This window comes from Diabrotica undecimpunctata, chromosome 7 (assembly GCF_040954645.1).
Source record: "Diabrotica undecimpunctata isolate CICGRU chromosome 7, icDiaUnde3, whole genome shotgun sequence".
Lineage (NCBI taxonomy): Eukaryota > Metazoa > Arthropoda > Insecta > Coleoptera > Chrysomelidae > Diabrotica > Diabrotica undecimpunctata.
Window position 1 is genome coordinate 101593767 of NC_092809.1, and position 21741 is coordinate 101615507.

The 21741-nt window shown below is 32.4% G+C and overlaps 1 protein-coding gene across 2 annotated transcripts in view; it reads right to left on the reverse strand.

Annotated features, from left to right (window-relative positions):
* The window catches only part of stl (ADAMTS metallopeptidase stall), a 251760-nt gene that overhangs the window by 23705 nt on the left and 206314 nt on the right, over positions 1-21741 (reverse strand). For both annotated transcript variants that reach the window (XM_072537889.1, XM_072537891.1), the window contains 3 exons: positions 18752-19005; positions 16278-16389; positions 14792-14952 (listed from right to left, as the gene is read on the reverse strand). In XM_072537889.1, the coding sequence (XP_072393990.1) occupies positions 14792-14952; positions 16278-16389; positions 18752-19005 (527 nt within the window). The remainder of the gene's footprint in view (positions 1-14791; positions 14953-16277; positions 16390-18751; positions 19006-21741) is intronic.

Consider the following 21741-nt stretch of genomic DNA (forward strand, 5'->3'; position numbering starts at 1 on the left):
TATATGAGATTTGTTTATTGAAAACTTTTGAGTGTGAATTATTTCATTATTTTTATTTCAATATATAGTATTAGATCATATGTGTTTTTTATTATTCCGGTATTCTCCGGACCTTACCTTTCACATGTAATAGCATAGATATTGAAGCACGAATGTAACCCTGAGATAAAAGAATTAAAAATTGTGATAGAGTCATAATCATATCATCTAGATAATTTTAATTAATCAAAAAAATTAATTAGCTAATTATTGCTTGGCGCACCAAGACTTTAAATATCACAATAACTGGCTTCCAAAACGTGGGGCTTGAAAATATCGCAGCTTTACATTTGAAGGAAGGGAAAGAGATCTGGAATAAGTACAGGTAATCCAGAGATAAAGACATATAACATTGAGGGAATTTGAATTTGAAAGTATTTTGACAATTTTTCCAGGGAATATAAATTTGATTTATTGATTGATCGTAGTTAGTGGATATTTACTGCTATTGAATTATTTGATTTTATTTTCTTTACCAATCATACATTTGATATTTATTTTGAATTATTTGAATTTTACTGATTGCATATTTGATATTTGTCGTGAAAATTTAATACATTTGGGGAGAAATATTGTCGTGTTCTGAAACATATAGAGTGTTGTAAAATTTCACATTTGGCGGGGACAAAAACAGTAACGAAAAGAAACAACATGTCGACCACAAGGAGTCAAAGTAAAACGCAAGAAAGGAAAGAGGATAAGATAGAAGAGGAAACAATTATTGATGAAGGATCGGATAATGAAGGAAATGCTACAATAATGGAGGAAAGAAAAGAAACAGGGATGTTAGAAAAATTATTAGCTATGATGCAAATACAGACACAACAAATACAAGAATCGTCACTAAAAATGGATAGAAATCAACAAGAAACAAAACAAACAATAGAACTAAATAACAGAAATATAGAGCAGCGTTTGGAAAACTATGAACAAAAATTAGAAGAAAATGATAGAAAAATGGAAAAGCGTTTGGACAAATATGAAAATGAGGTAAAAGTCTGTTTAGAAAAAGTCAGAGAAGAAACAGAGAGGAAACTAGAGATGCAGAGAGAAGAAATAGAAACTAAAATGAAAGATATTAAGACTGTACAGAAAAAGGAATTAGAACAGTTAGAAACAAAATTTGAAATGGCTTTACAAGAAGACAAGAAAGAAATAGAAAAACAAATTGAGGATATCAGAAAACAACGAGATATGGGAGACAGGAGAGAAGTACTCATCCAAAGTCCGGGTGACATAAAAATACAGTTTGGCGGGGATATTCGGAAAACACACCCAGTACCGTTTGTTAAAAATTTGAAAACCAAATTACAACATATTAGATATTTTGACGATTGCAAAGAAACAATTAGAAACCATTTGAAAGAAGGAGCAGCGTTATGGTATGAAAGCAAGGAAGATGAGTTTGAAAATTGGACAGATTTTGAAAATAAATTTCTCAACTATTTCTGGGGGAAAAATAAACAGAGAGAAATCAACCAAGAGCTACAGAATGGAAAATATCACGAAAAAATGGGAATATCTGAAGAAAGATATGCTTTGCAGATATATAACAATTCAAAATATCTAGAATACAAATATTCTACCGAACAGCTGGTAGAAATGATCAGCAGACATTTTGAGGAAACGTTGGAAGATCACGTGATTTTGAGAAACTATCAAGATATTGATAGTTTGTGCCAATTCCTTCAATTAAAAGAAGCGAAAAGAAAAGAAATGAGAAATAGAAGACAACATGACCAATATAATGGACCGGAAAGAAGGTATTCATCAAATTATGACCAGAGAAACCGACATCCCAGATCAACAAACGAATATAGGCCGAGAAATTACAATAATTACAATAGACAACAAAATTACGATAACAGGAATGACACACAACATAGAACGTATGAAAATCACAACAGGAATAGAGATGCACAAAATCCTCCGAATAGGAATACTAACGAACAAAGGGACGATAGAAATAACCAGAGCTTCCAACAACAAAATAGAAGGGAGATGAATCATGTAGCAATAGGAAACGAAAGACAAATTTCTAATTCTAATCTAATATTTTTAGATGCATTTATAAAACATAAAGCGATTAAAATTGTGATTGATTCTGGATCGGAGATATCGCTAATCAATAAAAAACTAGTAAAAGAATTAAATTTGGACAGATTTGTGTATAAGATTCCTAGGTTTGATTTAGTGGGTGCAAACAATAAAAATTTGACGACAGTAAACGAAGGCTTGGGAGTACAGATAAGAGTGGGAAACAAATTCCATATTATGAAATGTGTGGTGATTGAAGATTTAAATCATGATATGATAGCGGGAATTGATGAATTGAGAAAAAAAGATATCACCATAAATTTTTCGGAAAATAAACTGGAAATCAGAGCAGAACCAGACAACACAGGAGAAGAAAAGCAAACAGATAGGAAAACAAATTCTGGAAGGATCAATGCACAGGAAAAACGCAAAGAAATCAATATGACTGTAGAGGATAAACCGAAAGTACAAGAACAAGATCTAACAGAAAAGAAAAAGAGAAGGAAGAAAAAGAAGAAGAGTTCGAAAAGAAAGCAGGAAAATAAGATGGAGACCAGAGAAAAACAGGAAATAGAAGGTACAGAAGAATTGTTGGCAACCGACGATAAAACAGAATGGAAGCAGGAAGAAAAAAAAGGTATCATCAGAGAAATGAAAGGAATAGAAACATGGTGCTCGGAATACCAAAGGGAATTAGAGGATAAAAAGAAAACAGAAGAAAAAATGGCATTGATGGACGAGAATCCAGAATTTTGTGAAGAAGTATTATGGACAGTGAACACATGTGAACAAAAGGTGGATGAAAGAAAAATAAATTGTGGAAAAAACATGGAGAAGGAAATAGAGAAGATTTTAGGAAACCATGGAGATTTTGTTAATAAAGTAAATCAAGTGGTTAAAAATTATGAACTTTCTTTTAAGGGAAAATACTTGGAAAAATTTAAAACGAAAATATATCCAATCCCGTATAAAGACAGGCAATATACGGGGTATTTTAACATTCACGACATTTGTCAGTATCATAAGTAGATTTTAATAACATAGTGAAATAATTTGATCCTAGAAAACTTTTGTCATTTTAAAATTTAACAAAGAGTTTTCGGCAGATCAAATGGCGTGGATTTGTTATGATATGTAAAATCGAGAAAAATATTGGTTTGTTTAAAAATATTTCAAAGTTCAAAAACATTAAAATAATTCAGATAAGTAGGATAATATCCAACAAACATTTCGGAGAAGGAAAGTTATTAAATCCTTGGATTTCCTGTACTAAACAAAGTGTAAGCTTTACATCAATCATTTCTTTGTTACACTTGAGTGACCCGCATAAGTTTAAGTGAAAGCCAAAGAATTGAACGGGGTTTTTCAAAATCCATTAATGCAGTGATTAAAGACAATAGGAGGGATTATAGAAAGAGGTTTTTGTTAGTTTTTAAGATTTATAAAAAAATATTATTTGTAAATAAGTTTTAGGAAATTTATAATTATAGGTAAAAATTTGTTTGTTATCGAAATGAAAAAATGGGGGAATTGTGACGAGTTTTGATTGGCGGAGATTGAAAAAGGTGGGATAAGTGTGTAGGAAAAAGTTTAGCGAGATTGAGGAGAGAGAAAAGATATGGTTAGTTGGTTTTCCAAATCTGTAGGAGGAACAGTGATTGTTCTCTGGCGGTTCCTGAAATGTAGCAAGCAGTAGTGTTGAATGTTAGTGAGTTTTTGTGGAGTTAGTGTATCTGACAGGAGCTGAAGCAACAAAATATTGTAAGTCATATTTCTCTACTTATATTCCAAGAGTCACTGTTCAGGCCAACGAGAGATTCAGTTTATCGTAAAGAGAAGATATTCCAAGAGTCATTTTTCACTCGGGCCAACGAGAGATTCAGTTTATCGAGAGGAGAAAAGGCTATCATAATTTGAATGATTTGTGCTTTTGAAGGAGATCATTAAGGACGATATACTTGCAACAATCGGTGTAAGATTGCTGATTACATAGGGAGCGGTTGAGAGGAGATAATACAGTCTATAAGGAACAAGGATTTGGACCACTCATCATCAGAGAGAGATTTTTTGTTTTCTGCAGTTTTTTTCTTTTATTGATAACACAATTTTTACACTTAATTTAGAAAGGATATAAATATTTTGATTAGGAGAGTTAGAATAGTTCGGAATTTTGAGATTTCAATTAATATTGTTTGTACCATTTAATTTGATTGTTCTCGTATGTAGAACAAAATTTTTGAGAATCATTATATGAGATTTGTTTATTGAAAACTTTTGAGTGTGAATTATTTCATTATTTTTATTTCAATATATAGTATTAGATCATATGTGTTTTTTATTATTCCGGTATTCTCCGGACCTTACCTTTCACATGTAATAGCATAGATATTGAAGCACGAATGTAACCCTGAGATAAAAGAATTAAAAATTGTGATAGAGTCATAATCATATCATCTAGATAATTTTAATTAATCAAAAAAATTAATTAGCTAATTATTGCTTGGCGCACCAAGACTTTAAATATCACAATAACTGGCTTCCAAAACGTGGGGCTTGAAAATATCGCAGCTTTACATTTGAAGGAAGGGAAAGAGATCTGGAATAAGTACAGGTAATCCAGAGATAAAGACATATAACATTGAGGGAATTTGAATTTGAAAGTATTTTGACAATTTTTCCAGGGAATATAAATTTGATTTATTGATTGATCGTAGTTAGTGGATATTTACTGCTATTGAATTATTTGATTTTATTTTCTTTACCAATCATACATTTGATATTTATTTTGAATTATTTGAATTTTACTGATTGCATATTTGATATTTGTCGTGAAAATTTAATACATTTGGGGAGAAATATTGTCGTGTTCTGAAACATATAGAGTGTTGTAAAATTTCACATTTGGCGGGGACAAAAACAGTAACGAAAAGAAACAACATGTCGACCACAAGGAGTCAAAGTAAAACGCAAGAAAGGAAAGAGGATAAGATAGAAGAGGAAACAATTATTGATGAAGGATCGGATAATGAAGGAAATGCTACAATAATGGAGGAAAGAAAAGAAACAGGGATGTTAGAAAAATTATTAGCTATGATGCAAATACAGACACAACAAATACAAGAATCGTCACTAAAAATGGATAGAAATCAACAAGAAACAAAACAAACAATAGAACTAAATAACAGAAATATAGAGCAGCGTTTGGAAAACTATGAACAAAAATTAGAAGAAAATGATAGAAAAATGGAAAAGCGTTTGGACAAATATGAAAATGAGGTAAAAGTCTGTTTAGAAAAAGTCAGAGAAGAAACAGAGAGGAAACTAGAGATGCAGAGAGAAGAAATAGAAACTAAAATGAAAGATATTAAGACTGTACAGAAAAAGGAATTAGAACAGTTAGAAACAAAATTTGAAATGGCTTTACAAGAAGACAAGAAAGAAATAGAAAAACAAATTGAGGATATCAGAAAACAACGAGATATGGGAGACAGGAGAGAAGTACTCATCCAAAGTCCGGGTGACATAAAAATACAGTTTGGCGGGGATATTCGGAAAACACACCCAGTACCGTTTGTTAAAAATTTGAAAACCAAATTACAACATATTAGATATTTTGACGATTGCAAAGAAACAATTAGAAACCATTTGAAAGAAGGAGCAGCGTTATGGTATGAAAGCAAGGAAGATGAGTTTGAAAATTGGACAGATTTTGAAAATAAATTTCTCAACTATTTCTGGGGGAAAAATAAACAGAGAGAAATCAACCAAGAGCTACAGAATGGAAAATATCACGAAAAAATGGGAATATCTGAAGAAAGATATGCTTTGCAGATATATAACAATTCAAAATATCTAGAATACAAATATTCTACCGAACAGCTGGTAGAAATGATCAGCAGACATTTTGAGGAAACGTTGGAAGATCACGTGATTTTGAGAAACTATCAAGATATTGATAGTTTGTGCCAATTCCTTCAATTAAAAGAAGCGAAAAGAAAAGAAATGAGAAATAGAAGACAACATGACCAATATAATGGACCGGAAAGAAGGTATTCATCAAATTATGACCAGAGAAACCGACATCCCAGATCAACAAACGAATATAGGCCGAGAAATTACAATAATTACAATAGACAACAAAATTACGATAACAGGAATGACACACAACATAGAACGTATGAAAATCACAACAGGAATAGAGATGCACAAAATCCTCCGAATAGGAATACTAACGAACAAAGGGACGATAGAAATAACCAGAGCTTCCAACAACAAAATAGAAGGGAGATGAATCATGTAGCAATAGGAAACGAAAGACAAATTTCTAATTCTAATCTAATATTTTTAGATGCATTTATAAAACATAAAGCGATTAAAATTGTGATTGATTCTGGATCGGAGATATCGCTAATCAATAAAAAACTAGTAAAAGAATTAAATTTGGACAGATTTGTGTATAAGATTCCTAGGTTTGATTTAGTGGGTGCAAACAATAAAAATTTGACGACAGTAAACGAAGGCTTGGGAGTACAGATAAGAGTGGGAAACAAATTCCATATTATGAAATGTGTGGTGATTGAAGATTTAAATCATGATATGATAGCGGGAATTGATGAATTGAGAAAAAAAGATATCACCATAAATTTTTCGGAAAATAAACTGGAAATCAGAGCAGAACCAGACAACACAGGAGAAGAAAAGCAAACAGATAGGAAAACAAATTCTGGAAGGATCAATGCACAGGAAAAACGCAAAGAAATCAATATGACTGTAGAGGATAAACCGAAAGTACAAGAACAAGATCTAACAGAAAAGAAAAAGAGAAGGAAGAAAAAGAAGAAGAGTTCGAAAAGAAAGCAGGAAAATAAGATGGAGACCAGAGAAAAACAGGAAATAGAAGGTACAGAAGAATTGTTGGCAACCGACGATAAAACAGAATGGAAGCAGGAAGAAAAAAAAGGTATCATCAGAGAAATGAAAGGAATAGAAACATGGTGCTCGGAATACCAAAGGGAATTAGAGGATAAAAAGAAAACAGAAGAAAAAATGGCATTGATGGACGAGAATCCAGAATTTTGTGAAGAAGTATTATGGACAGTGAACACATGTGAACAAAAGGTGGATGAAAGAAAAATAAATTGTGGAAAAAACATGGAGAAGGAAATAGAGAAGATTTTAGGAAACCATGGAGATTTTGTTAATAAAGTAAATCAAGTGGTTAAAAATTATGAACTTTCTTTTAAGGGAAAATACTTGGAAAAATTTAAAACGAAAATATATCCAATCCCGTATAAAGACAGGCAATATACGGGGTATTTTAACATTCACGACATTTGTCAGTATCATAAGTAGATTTTAATAACATAGTGAAATAATTTGATCCTAGAAAACTTTTGTCATTTTAAAATTTAACAAAGAGTTTTCGGCAGATCAAATGGCGTGGATTTGTTATGATATGTAAAATCGAGAAAAATATTGGTTTGTTTAAAAATATTTCAAAGTTCAAAAACATTAAAATAATTCAGATAAGTAGGATAATATCCAACAAACATTTCGGAGAAGGAAAGTTATTAAATCCTTGGATTTCCTGTACTAAACAAAGTGTAAGCTTTACATCAATCATTTCTTTGTTACACTTGAGTGACCCGCATAAGTTTAAGTGAAAGCCAAAGAATTGAACGGGGTTTTTCAAAATCCATTAATGCAGTGATTAAAGACAATAGGAGGGATTATAGAAAGAGGTTTTTGTTAGTTTTTAAGATTTATAAAAAAATATTATTTGTAAATAAGTTTTAGGAAATTTATAATTATAGGTAAAAATTTGTTTGTTATCGAAATGAAAAAATGGGGGAATTGTGACGAGTTTTGATTGGCGGAGATTGAAAAAGGTGGGATAAGTGTGTAGGAAAAAGTTTAGCGAGATTGAGGAGAGAGAAAAGATATGGTTAGTTGGTTTTCCAAATCTGTAGGAGGAACAGTGATTGTTCTCTGGCGGTTCCTGAAATGTAGCAAGCAGTAGTGTTGAATGTTAGTGAGTTTTTGTGGAGTTAGTGTATCTGACAGGAGCTGAAGCAACAAAATATTGTAAGTCATATTTCTCTACTTATATTCCAAGAGTCACTGTTCAGGCCAACGAGAGATTCAGTTTATCGTAAAGAGAAGATATTCCAAGAGTCATTTTTCACTCGGGCCAACGAGAGATTCAGTTTATCGAGAGGAGAAAAGGCTATCATAATTTGAATGATTTGTGCTTTTGAAGGAGATCATTAAGGACGATATACTTGCAACAATCGGTGTAAGATTGCTGATTACATAGGGAGCGGTTGAGAGGAGATAATACAGTCTATAAGGAACAAGGATTTGGACCACTCATCATCAGAGAGAGATTTTTTGTTTTCTGCAGTTTTTTTCTTTTATTGATAACACAATTTTTACACTTAATTTAGAAAGGATATAAATATTTTGATTAGGAGAGTTAGAATAGTTCGGAATTTTGAGATTTCAATTAATATTGTTTGTACCATTTAATTTGATTGTTCTCGTATGTAGAACAAAATTTTTGAGAATCATTATATGAGATTTGTTTATTGAAAACTTTTGAGTGTGAATTATTTCATTATTTTTATTTCAATATATAGTATTAGATCATATGTGTTTTTTATTATTCCGGTATTCTCCGGACCTTACCTTTCACATGTAATAGCATAGATATTGAAGCACGAATGTAACCCTGAGATAAAAGAATTAAAAATTGTGATAGAGTCATAATCATATCATCTAGATAATTTTAATTAATCAAAAAAATTAATTAGCTAATTATTGCTTGGCGCACCAAGACTTTAAATATCACAATAACTGGCTTCCAAAACGTGGGGCTTGAAAATATCGCAGCTTTACATTTGAAGGAAGGGAAAGAGATCTGGAATAAGTACAGGTAATCCAGAGATAAAGACATATAACATTGAGGGAATTTGAATTTGAAAGTATTTTGACAATTTTTCCAGGGAATATAAATTTGATTTATTGATTGATCGTAGTTAGTGGATATTTACTGCTATTGAATTATTTGATTTTATTTTCTTTACCAATCATACATTTGATATTTATTTTGAATTATTTGAATTTTACTGATTGCATATTTGATATTTGTCGTGAAAATTTAATACATTTGGGGAGAAATATTGTCGTGTTCTGAAACATATAGAGTGTTGTAAAATTTCACATTTGGCGGGGACAAAAACAGTAACGAAAAGAAACAACATGTCGACCACAAGGAGTCAAAGTAAAACGCAAGAAAGGAAAGAGGATAAGATAGAAGAGGAAACAATTATTGATGAAGGATCGGATAATGAAGGAAATGCTACAATAATGGAGGAAAGAAAAGAAACAGGGATGTTAGAAAAATTATTAGCTATGATGCAAATACAGACACAACAAATACAAGAATCGTCACTAAAAATGGATAGAAATCAACAAGAAACAAAACAAACAATAGAACTAAATAACAGAAATATAGAGCAGCGTTTGGAAAACTATGAACAAAAATTAGAAGAAAATGATAGAAAAATGGAAAAGCGTTTGGACAAATATGAAAATGAGGTAAAAGTCTGTTTAGAAAAAGTCAGAGAAGAAACAGAGAGGAAACTAGAGATGCAGAGAGAAGAAATAGAAACTAAAATGAAAGATATTAAGACTGTACAGAAAAAGGAATTAGAACAGTTAGAAACAAAATTTGAAATGGCTTTACAAGAAGACAAGAAAGAAATAGAAAAACAAATTGAGGATATCAGAAAACAACGAGATATGGGAGACAGGAGAGAAGTACTCATCCAAAGTCCGGGTGACATAAAAATACAGTTTGGCGGGGATATTCGGAAAACACACCCAGTACCGTTTGTTAAAAATTTGAAAACCAAATTACAACATATTAGATATTTTGACGATTGCAAAGAAACAATTAGAAACCATTTGAAAGAAGGAGCAGCGTTATGGTATGAAAGCAAGGAAGATGAGTTTGAAAATTGGACAGATTTTGAAAATAAATTTCTCAACTATTTCTGGGGGAAAAATAAACAGAGAGAAATCAACCAAGAGCTACAGAATGGAAAATATCACGAAAAAATGGGAATATCTGAAGAAAGATATGCTTTGCAGATATATAACAATTCAAAATATCTAGAATACAAATATTCTACCGAACAGCTGGTAGAAATGATCAGCAGACATTTTGAGGAAACGTTGGAAGATCACGTGATTTTGAGAAACTATCAAGATATTGATAGTTTGTGCCAATTCCTTCAATTAAAAGAAGCGAAAAGAAAAGAAATGAGAAATAGAAGACAACATGACCAATATAATGGACCGGAAAGAAGGTATTCATCAAATTATGACCAGAGAAACCGACATCCCAGATCAACAAACGAATATAGGCCGAGAAATTACAATAATTACAATAGACAACAAAATTACGATAACAGGAATGACACACAACATAGAACGTATGAAAATCACAACAGGAATAGAGATGCACAAAATCCTCCGAATAGGAATACTAACGAACAAAGGGACGATAGAAATAACCAGAGCTTCCAACAACAAAATAGAAGGGAGATGAATCATGTAGCAATAGGAAACGAAAGACAAATTTCTAATTCTAATCTAATATTTTTAGATGCATTTATAAAACATAAAGCGATTAAAATTGTGATTGATTCTGGATCGGAGATATCGCTAATCAATAAAAAACTAGTAAAAGAATTAAATTTGGACAGATTTGTGTATAAGATTCCTAGGTTTGATTTAGTGGGTGCAAACAATAAAAATTTGACGACAGTAAACGAAGGCTTGGGAGTACAGATAAGAGTGGGAAACAAATTCCATATTATGAAATGTGTGGTGATTGAAGATTTAAATCATGATATGATAGCGGGAATTGATGAATTGAGAAAAAAAGATATCACCATAAATTTTTCGGAAAATAAACTGGAAATCAGAGCAGAACCAGACAACACAGGAGAAGAAAAGCAAACAGATAGGAAAACAAATTCTGGAAGGATCAATGCACAGGAAAAACGCAAAGAAATCAATATGACTGTAGAGGATAAACCGAAAGTACAAGAACAAGATCTAACAGAAAAGAAAAAGAGAAGGAAGAAAAAGAAGAAGAGTTCGAAAAGAAAGCAGGAAAATAAGATGGAGACCAGAGAAAAACAGGAAATAGAAGGTACAGAAGAATTGTTGGCAACCGACGATAAAACAGAATGGAAGCAGGAAGAAAAAAAAGGTATCATCAGAGAAATGAAAGGAATAGAAACATGGTGCTCGGAATACCAAAGGGAATTAGAGGATAAAAAGAAAACAGAAGAAAAAATGGCATTGATGGACGAGAATCCAGAATTTTGTGAAGAAGTATTATGGACAGTGAACACATGTGAACAAAAGGTGGATGAAAGAAAAATAAATTGTGGAAAAAACATGGAGAAGGAAATAGAGAAGATTTTAGGAAACCATGGAGATTTTGTTAATAAAGTAAATCAAGTGGTTAAAAATTATGAACTTTCTTTTAAGGGAAAATACTTGGAAAAATTTAAAACGAAAATATATCCAATCCCGTATAAAGACAGGCAATATACGGGGTATTTTAACATTCACGACATTTGTCAGTATCATAAGTAGATTTTAATAACATAGTGAAATAATTTGATCCTAGAAAACTTTTGTCATTTTAAAATTTAACAAAGAGTTTTCGGCAGATCAAATGGCGTGGATTTGTTATGATATGTAAAATCGAGAAAAATATTGGTTTGTTTAAAAATATTTCAAAGTTCAAAAACATTAAAATAATTCAGATAAGTAGGATAATATCCAACAAACATTTCGGAGAAGGAAAGTTATTAAATCCTTGGATTTCCTGTACTAAACAAAGTGTAAGCTTTACATCAATCATTTCTTTGTTACACTTGAGTGACCCGCATAAGTTTAAGTGAAAGCCAAAGAATTGAACGGGGTTTTTCAAAATCCATTAATGCAGTGATTAAAGACAATAGGAGGGATTATAGAAAGAGGTTTTTGTTAGTTTTTAAGATTTATAAAAAAATATTATTTGTAAATAAGTTTTAGGAAATTTATAATTATAGGTAAAAATTTGTTTGTTATCGAAATGAAAAAATGGGGGAATTGTGACGAGTTTTGATTGGCGGAGATTGAAAAAGGTGGGATAAGTGTGTAGGAAAAAGTTTAGCGAGATTGAGGAGAGAGAAAAGATATGGTTAGTTGGTTTTCCAAATCTGTAGGAGGAACAGTGATTGTTCTCTGGCGGTTCCTGAAATGTAGCAAGCAGTAGTGTTGAATGTTAGTGAGTTTTTGTGGAGTTAGTGTATCTGACAGGAGCTGAAGCAACAAAATATTGTAAGTCATATTTCTCTACTTATATTCCAAGAGTCACTGTTCAGGCCAACGAGAGATTCAGTTTATCGTAAAGAGAAGATATTCCAAGAGTCATTTTTCACTCGGGCCAACGAGAGATTCAGTTTATCGAGAGGAGAAAAGGCTATCATAATTTGAATGATTTGTGCTTTTGAAGGAGATCATTAAGGACGATATACTTGCAACAATCGGTGTAAGATTGCTGATTACATAGGGAGCGGTTGAGAGGAGATAATACAGTCTATAAGGAACAAGGATTTGGACCACTCATCATCAGAGAGAGATTTTTTGTTTTCTGCAGTTTTTTTCTTTTATTGATAACACAATTTTTACACTTAATTTAGAAAGGATATAAATATTTTGATTAGGAGAGTTAGAATAGTTCGGAATTTTGAGATTTCAATTAATATTGTTTGTAATATTTAATTTGATTGTTCTCGTATGTAGAACAAAATTTTTGAGAATCATTATATGAGATTTGTTTATTGAAAACTTTTGAGTGTGAATTATTTCATTATTTTTATTTCACTATATAGTATTAGATCATATGTGTTTTTTATTATTCCGGTATTCTCCGGACCTTACCTTTCACATGTAATAGCATAGATATTGAAGCACGAATGTAACCCTGAGATAAAAGAATTAAAAATTGTGATAGAGTCATAATCATATCATCTAGATAATTTTAATTAATCAAAAAAATTAATTAGCTAATTATTGCTTGGCGCACCAAGACTTTAAATATCACAATAATATATATATATATATATATATATATATATATATATATATACCGTATATATATATATATATATATATATATATATATATATATATACCGTATATATATATATATATATATATATATATATATATATATATATATATATATATATATATATATATAATGTTTTTTATGTCAACCACAAATTTTCAATAACAGTCAAATCTGGTTACATTTCGGCAATTTTAAAGCAACCTGGTACGAACCTGATATGACGTGTGTTTTGGATCGTTGTCCTGATAAAACCATTAATTGTTATTGATACATAATTTTTGAGTGCTAGCGGCGAGATGCTGCTTTAGTATATCCAAATACATCGATTGGTTCAAATCCCCTAAATAAAATGCATGTTACCTTCTCCTGCAGACGACATCATCACTCCACCTCCACCGTGCTTTACCATAGATTTCATATTTTTTTAATTTCAGTTCTTCATTCGGCTTTTTCCACACCGATATTTTTTCATCGGACCCAAACAAGTTTATTTTGGTTTCATCAGCAAATATGACTGAATTCCAAAGGTTCAAAATCTTTGTTAATATGCTCCCTGGCGAATACCAATTTAATTCGCCTACTTCTTTGGCTAATAAAAGGTTTGTTTCTTCGAGAGTAGTTAGACCACTAGTTAGTAGAGTAGTTAGTTAGTAGTTAGACCAGATTATTCTTTCCAAACTATCTTTCCACCCTATCTCTCAATTTTGGTGCACTGTTTTTAGGATTATTTTCTATTTCTCTAACAATCCATCTTTCCTTCCGTTCGATAAAAATCTTATTTATAGCTATCCTTGATATATTTTCAAATCTATCTTCATTTTGGTAACGTTTAATAGTGAACTGAACTGTTAATAAACATTTATTTACCACTTTGGACAAGTCTCTTTGGCTATATCCATTTTTATGATGAATAATAATTAAATTTCTTTCACTAATCGTAGTTTGGCGACCCATTCTTAAATAATTTTGTTATTTGCTGATTAAATACTTTAAAATGTCAAATTAAACACAAAAATAACTGCAATACGAATTTAATGCAACGCCTACTTAGCAAATTTCAAATTAATAAGTTGTGTAATGCTTCATCTTATCCTTGTTACATCTTACAACTTGTGTAAGTATGGCATGATACTATTGTTGTTAAAAGAAAAGACAGAGCGATTGGTACAGAAGCTATAAACGTGAAAACAAATATTTTCCGTTAAAAGAAGCAACAATAAAATGGCTTCAATATGGACGCTATAGCGACATCTGATAATAAATCACGAAAGTTGAAATGCGAAGATTTAGATTGACGAAACCAAAATTTGTTTTGTTGTTAAGTATGGTATATTTGAAAACCTAAAAATAGCTTATAATATTTCAGAAGGCTTTAGAAGACTAGAAGCCAGTGACATCAGCTAGTTTTATTGAGTAGCGACTGCATCTTTTAAGCTGTGAGTTGTATACGTGTACGCGCGTATACAACTTGTAGATTATGTACAGTAATAAAACACTTATACAGATTCTTACCAAGCATTTACCGCTGACGCAGTAAGCTTTCTTATTTACTGGCATCCCCTTTGAGCAGTCAGTTCCAAATGGAAACCATCCATCTTCTCCGTTTACCAAATAGAATCTATGGGAGATCAAAGCATCTTGGCAAGCTACTCGACATGATCTATCAGGATCCTCTATAAAATATAAACATAGATAGAGGTGAAGTTAACACCGCTTATGTGTATGTCGACAGTCGATATCGGTTTCAAATAAATGTCATCTTTAGTACACAGAATTTTATTTATCATCAAAATGAAATTATTTAATCAACTACTTTTTCAAATACAAACATAATAAATCATTTAGAATTTGCTTTCCATAACGAACTTAATGAAGACTTGGTTTGAATGATTAAATTAGTATAAATTTATTATTATTAAATTTATACGTTTATATATTATTTTATACGTTTACAGCACGATTATATCTTATCAACTATCTTTAACTCCTAAAAGGTCTGCTTATATTATATACAAGTTATTATCTACTAGAATATTCTGGAGTAGTCCACCTCTAATTCGTTTGTTTGACGGGTCGAACTCTCCCGCGGTCGATAGTGCCGGTCGCTTCTAGAAGGACAGATCATCCTCGTCTCGAGATGCAACCGTTAAATAGACTACGTCGAGTGCATGTTCGTAACAATATAAAATAGACGGTTTAGGTTTGATTTCGTTACAGCGTACCACCATTTGCTGATATTTTATGCATATTTATGCCTCTTGGCATTCTCAGAGCGAACCAGGATCATAGCGACAATGCGCTGTCCTGAGTTTTGCAATCGGTTAGGAAACCATGTTGGGGTTCTATTACCCAGGACCTCCACGTGAAGAGCATTTGGCTGATAGTTGTGCCCCTATCGCGCATCAGAGTGCTATAGGGGGGAAAGGGATGGTCTGGAGCATTGGAGCGCGGTGGGGTGACTCCTGTTTTTACTCGAGTTAACACACCTCGCTCCAATGAATTGTTACACCCGAACGTAATTCTTAGGGGTGAACATTTCTCACAGGCTGGGTTTAATCAAATTGCTTGCTTGCTTCAGAGCGAACTGACGGCAAGCTCGTTGACCTAGGTATTTTTGTCGTCTTAGGCTGAATCCTGAATTCGATTTTCTGATTTATATTCTCATTAGTAGATATCGCTGCGGCCTTTGTTTGTAAATATTTGAAAAATATTTACAAACAAACAAAATTTTTCAAATATTTACTTTTATACTCGGAGGTTTTATTTCATTAGAGCTTGCCATGAGTTCGCTCTGAGAGATTTCTGTCTAGACGAATTGGCTTGATGTGGATACATTTATAAATCCACATGCCAGTTTATTTGTCGTCAGTTTATTCTGCAACGTTTTGAAAACACGGATTTAGACTGAATCCTGAATTTAATTTCCGATTTATATTCTTATTAAATTAGTAATTTGGAATGAATAAAAATATATAAAATTATTAAGTTTGATACATACCTACAGCTGGAGATATCTGCATTCCTAAACCGGACAGTCTCCTTACTCTTTCTTTGTATTTTGTGCAGATCATGGAAGCATGTTGAAACGGAGATTTTACTCTACTGCATCCCTTTAAAACATCGTAATTATTATTGGTAAAAGTATGTTAAATATTATACAAGATATTTTTCATCATTGTTGTACTCAATAACCGAATTCGGCCATTGACCGAAATTTAATTCGGCCATTGACCGAAATTTATACCCACAACGCGTTGTGAATTTCGTTTATTTCTCACATCGCGTTTCGGGTATTTTTGACGTGCACAGAACGCATTGTTGATATAATGGGAAGACCCATTATGTGAAACTACGAAGACCGTCGGACACACACGACGATTTTTCGCGTTATGGGCAATACAAATATGTACCTACCCACAAAGCGAAACTTCTAATTTTATTTAAAAAATGTAAATAAAAATACGTTAATAAAAATTAAGGCTATAAAAGATGTAAATGATGTTAAATGATGTAAATAAAAACACAAGTACCTACATAACGAAACTTCTAATTTTATCAAAAAATGCAGATAAAAATAAGTTTTAAACACAAAAATTTTTAGGACCAAATTTCTTCCTTTATTTTTGCATGTCAGCGATCCATGACACTTTGAATTACATTGTTTGTTCCTTTGTTTACAGGAACATTTATTGTTGCCACAAAACCTTTTACAGTTGCATCTGGGAAAACCTTGACCAGAACCTTGGGATGACATATTTGCTGCAGTTCTTATGGGCATTTCTTACTACTAATATCATTTCATTCAAACATGAATTGCGAATCAGTTTGAAGGAGTTCATTTCTTGAAAATAATCTATCCATTGGTCCATTCTCAGTACTGAGTTTGTACAAGCCATCATTATTAATTTCAGAAACAATTGCTAATACATTTCTTGGAGTTAATGGACCTCTATCAACATCCGCCACTCGAATCAAAACATTAGTCCCTTTTTTAACGGAGCAAATCTTTTATTTGACTCACATATCATCTTTGATGCCTAAACTCTCATCATTTTATGTGATTCGTCTCTCTAATTGAATATTCTCTTACTTCTTTGTGTTAACTGATCATTGAAATCGCCGTCAACTTTGCCTTCTTGTATATTGGGTGCATCTTCATTATTTTTAATCAGGTTATTATTGTCCAGGATTTCTAAAGATTCATTCATACATTTGTCTTATTCTCTAAATTCTCTTGGAAGGGTTCTACACTGTTGCTTTATTCTCCATTTTTTAAGTAATCATTATAATGTTCGTTTTCCATGCTATTTATTAATTGTTCCAAGTCTTTTTATTTGGCTGTTTATCAAGGATATCTTTCGGAAGGTCTGCATCTTCTAAACCATTTGTTTGTCTGCTGCCAAACATGGCCTCATAAGGGCTTCTACCAATTCCTCTATGACAAGATCTGTTTTTCTTAGATTTTATAAATCTCACCTCTTTGGACCATTTTGTATTATTATTATCGTTTACCCAGGTCATCAACATATCCCGGACATCTTGATTAGCCCTCTCTACAGAGCCTTGACTTTGTGAGTTTCTTGGTCGACCGTGAACTATTTTCAGACCAGGCCACATAGTAGTTAGTTCTACAATAACCGAGTTGGCAATCTCACGGCCCTTATTACTTAAAGATTAACCAAGTGGTCAGCCACTTCAAGTTCTGTTTTGGTTTTCAATGGTTTCAAAAACAAAAATTTAGTCAAATAATCCTGGTAGTTAAAATAAAGTTATATGGACCACCCGGCTCTATTTGCATATCTATCAGGTCAATCTACAATATGATTAATATTGTTTTTTCATATCTAAAAATTATTAGCTCTTTATAATTTCCTGACATCTGCAGTTCCTAGATTTAGAAATTATAGGCTTGAAAACCAAGCCTATCTTTGGAATTTTTTACGAAGATAATTTCTCTATATTTCTCTATATTTCTATATATATATATATATTTACAATAAAAACGAACATTCAGACGGAAACATGCGCAGACTACTTTTGATTTGTATTTGCTAAAGGTGGCGATAATGAACCACCAACACCAGAAGTGGCGACAAACAAAGAAATAAACATCCCGACGTGAGAGCTAAAGGAAGCATTAAGGAAATTAAAAAATAAAAAATAACCAGGAGATGACCGAATAACGAATGAACTCCTAAATAAAGTAAGGAGTACCAGACCTGACCAAACAACTATTAAAACTAATCCAAAAAATATTGAAAAAAAAAAAAACAGAATACTACAAGACTGGAGATCCAGCATTCTAATACCTCTTTCAAAAAAGGGACACAAATCGGACCCGAAGAATTACATAGGAATTAATTTATTAAACAAAACAACCAAAGTGATAACAAATAAACTGAATGAAATTCTAACACTATTGATATAGAGATTTCTAAACTAGAATAGATATTATAGAAGACGGATACTTACAAACTTATCTGGTTGGCATAACTGAATACTCGATCTACTATATTTTTTGTTTTTGACCAAGCGTATTCCAGAGCCTGGAGAAATACAATTGTAGTGACAACCACTCGCGCTTTTCCATCTAATGGCACCCTCTCTTCTCCTTAGGCCCGTTCGCCAATTTAGTTCATTATCATATCGATCAATAGGACAGAGATCTGCAGCTTGGGCAAACGCCGCCTCTTCCATAGGATCGCAGACAAATTCTTCACATCTTCCTGAAATAAAATGAACAAAAACGGATTCATGAGAATGTGCCTAATTTATATTTTATCATAGTTATATTGGACTTTCTTTGGACACTTTGGAGGAAGTAAAAGTTTCTATTTGCAAGTTTGTGGACACAAAAAATATTGGGATTCTTTTTTACAAGCGAAATTGACGATTACTATCTTCAATAACTATCTTTAATTATCTGCATCATAGTCTCATAAATAACTATCTTTATTAATCCGAAAAAAATACAGTAAATTCCAACGCAGTCAGTCCATTTCCTTAAATTTGTTATTCGTGACTTGTAGTAAAAAAAGTTTCTCTTTTGCACTTATTATATATTAGCGTATATATAAATATAAGCAATATTTTGAGAACATGGTTTATCAAGTTAATTGACCCGTCATTGTTCGCGTGGTAAGCCCAGCGCTCAGATGGAATCATTTTTAAGGCTACAAAAGTATTCAGAAAACAACCGGTATTCAGACTCAGTGTAATCTCTAATGGTAGTATGTAGGAGGCACTTACGTGTAAAAAAATTGCCGGCAAGCATAAATACCCCACCACTAAATATTTATTTCTTGTCTGGTCATAAGTTGAGCGGCGCGCGGCGGAGATATAATTGTACTACCTGCGATTTTTAGTATGGATCCAGCCCAAAAGAGACAACTTTTGGCGTGCTTAGATGAAATTGAAGCGGAGGGGAATGAAAACAAACTTGGCTTACAAGATGAAGAAGACCAGACCAGATATAGACCAGAGTGAAAATTTACGCCATAATACAGACTCCAAATTGTCAGCAGATTCTGATGACAATGATGTGGCTTCTGTTTGCCGTAAAGGTGATCCAGTTTATCTTGGAAAAGGTGGTATAACAAAATGTGCTGTTCATTCACAGCGAAGAACATAGTTACTCGTTTACCAGGTGTAAAACATATAGCAAAAAATATGTTAACACCAATTGAATGCTGGAAATTGTTTTTCTCTGACGAAATGATAAACGAAATTGTGCAAAATACCAATACGTATTTGGTAAAAATGCGCAATCAGTTTTCTCGTGAAAGGGATGCAAAATGTACCAATAGTGATGAAATTAGAGCACTATTTGGTTTGTTGTACTTAGATGGTACTTTCAGAGCTTTTCATGTAAATCTGGACGATATTTGGGCTACAAATGGAACAGCTCCTGAATGTTTTCGGAGAGTTATGTGATTCTATATCCTCCTTCGTGCACTACGCTTTGACGATATCCAGTCTAGAGAAGAACGACGAAAGCATGACAAACTTGCACATTAGAAAAGTTTTCGACGAGTTTTTGGAAAAGTGCATGGCTTGCTATACTGTTGGAATGTATTGCTGCATTGACGAGGGGAAAATGTAGATTTCGTCAATATATACCCAGTAAGCCGGCAAAATAAGAAATAAAAATTTTCGCACTTGTTGATTCGCGAACTTTTTATACAGCAAAGTTGGAAATATATGCTGGAGAGCAGCTAGAAGGTCCCTTTGAGATAGATAATAGTCCTAGCAGTGTGATTAAACGTATGATAGAACCAATTGCCCATACTGGATGCAACATTACTTGCGACAACTGGTTTACGTCCATAACACTGGCTACTGACTTGCTTCATAATTACAGGATAACTCTAGTAGGAACCCTGAGAAAGATTAAACCATAAATTCCTCCTATTTTTGTTGCTACAAAAGGAAGACTACTAAACATCAGCATTTTTGGTTATGGTAAAAACTGGCTTTTACTATCATACGTTCCCAAGAAAAACAAAAATGTTCTGATGTTATCTACGTTTCATGATGATGACACAATTAATGAAGAAACGGATGAAAACTTTAAGCCGCATTTTATAGCTTTCTACAATACGATAAAGGGAGCAGTGGATGTTGTGGACCAGATAAAATGTAATTACTCCGTTTCTCGAATAAGTTGCCGGATAATCACTTACAGTCTTTTTTTATTAATGAATATTGCAGGAATAAATAGTCAGGTAATTTATTATAGCAGTATTAATACTAAATTAGAACGCCGTAAATATCTAAGAGAAATTAATACAGATCTCATGAGACCCCACCTGATAATTCGTGCATTAATAACATTGCCAATATTATTACGACTTCAAATAAGACGTCTTAAGCTAGCGGGGACAAATGAACGGAATCCAATTTAACCTACGTAATATTTTTTCACCAATTTTTCACTAATTTATAACCACCCTAATAATTTTTCACACCAAACTTAATGGGAGCGATTCTGCTGGCTTAAGGTTCAAGCTAGTACAATTCAGAAAAAAAAAACTTTTTGCCGATGGTATATTTTTTTACCCATTTTTCACTAATTTATTACCACCCTAATAATTTTTCACTACCAAACCACCCTTAAGGGGAGCGAGTTTGCTGGCTTGCGGTTAAAACTAGTAGAATTCCAAAAATAATATTTATGATATAGCAAAGTGCTCTGCTAGGTTTTTATGAATTTATTACCATACTAGTAATTATTCACCCCTCAACTACTCCTTATGAGAAGTCAATAATTCTGTTGGGTTAATATTTAAGGAGATAAAAAATCTATTTTTACAATTTTATTGTACTCTTCTTGTAACTGAAAGTATAAATTGCTTGCCTCAAGGTTTTTACTGAATTTTATCCACCCTCATAATTTTTGACACCCTAAGCCACAGTTAATGGGAAACATTCAACAAGCTACGCATTCACGCTAGCTAAATGCG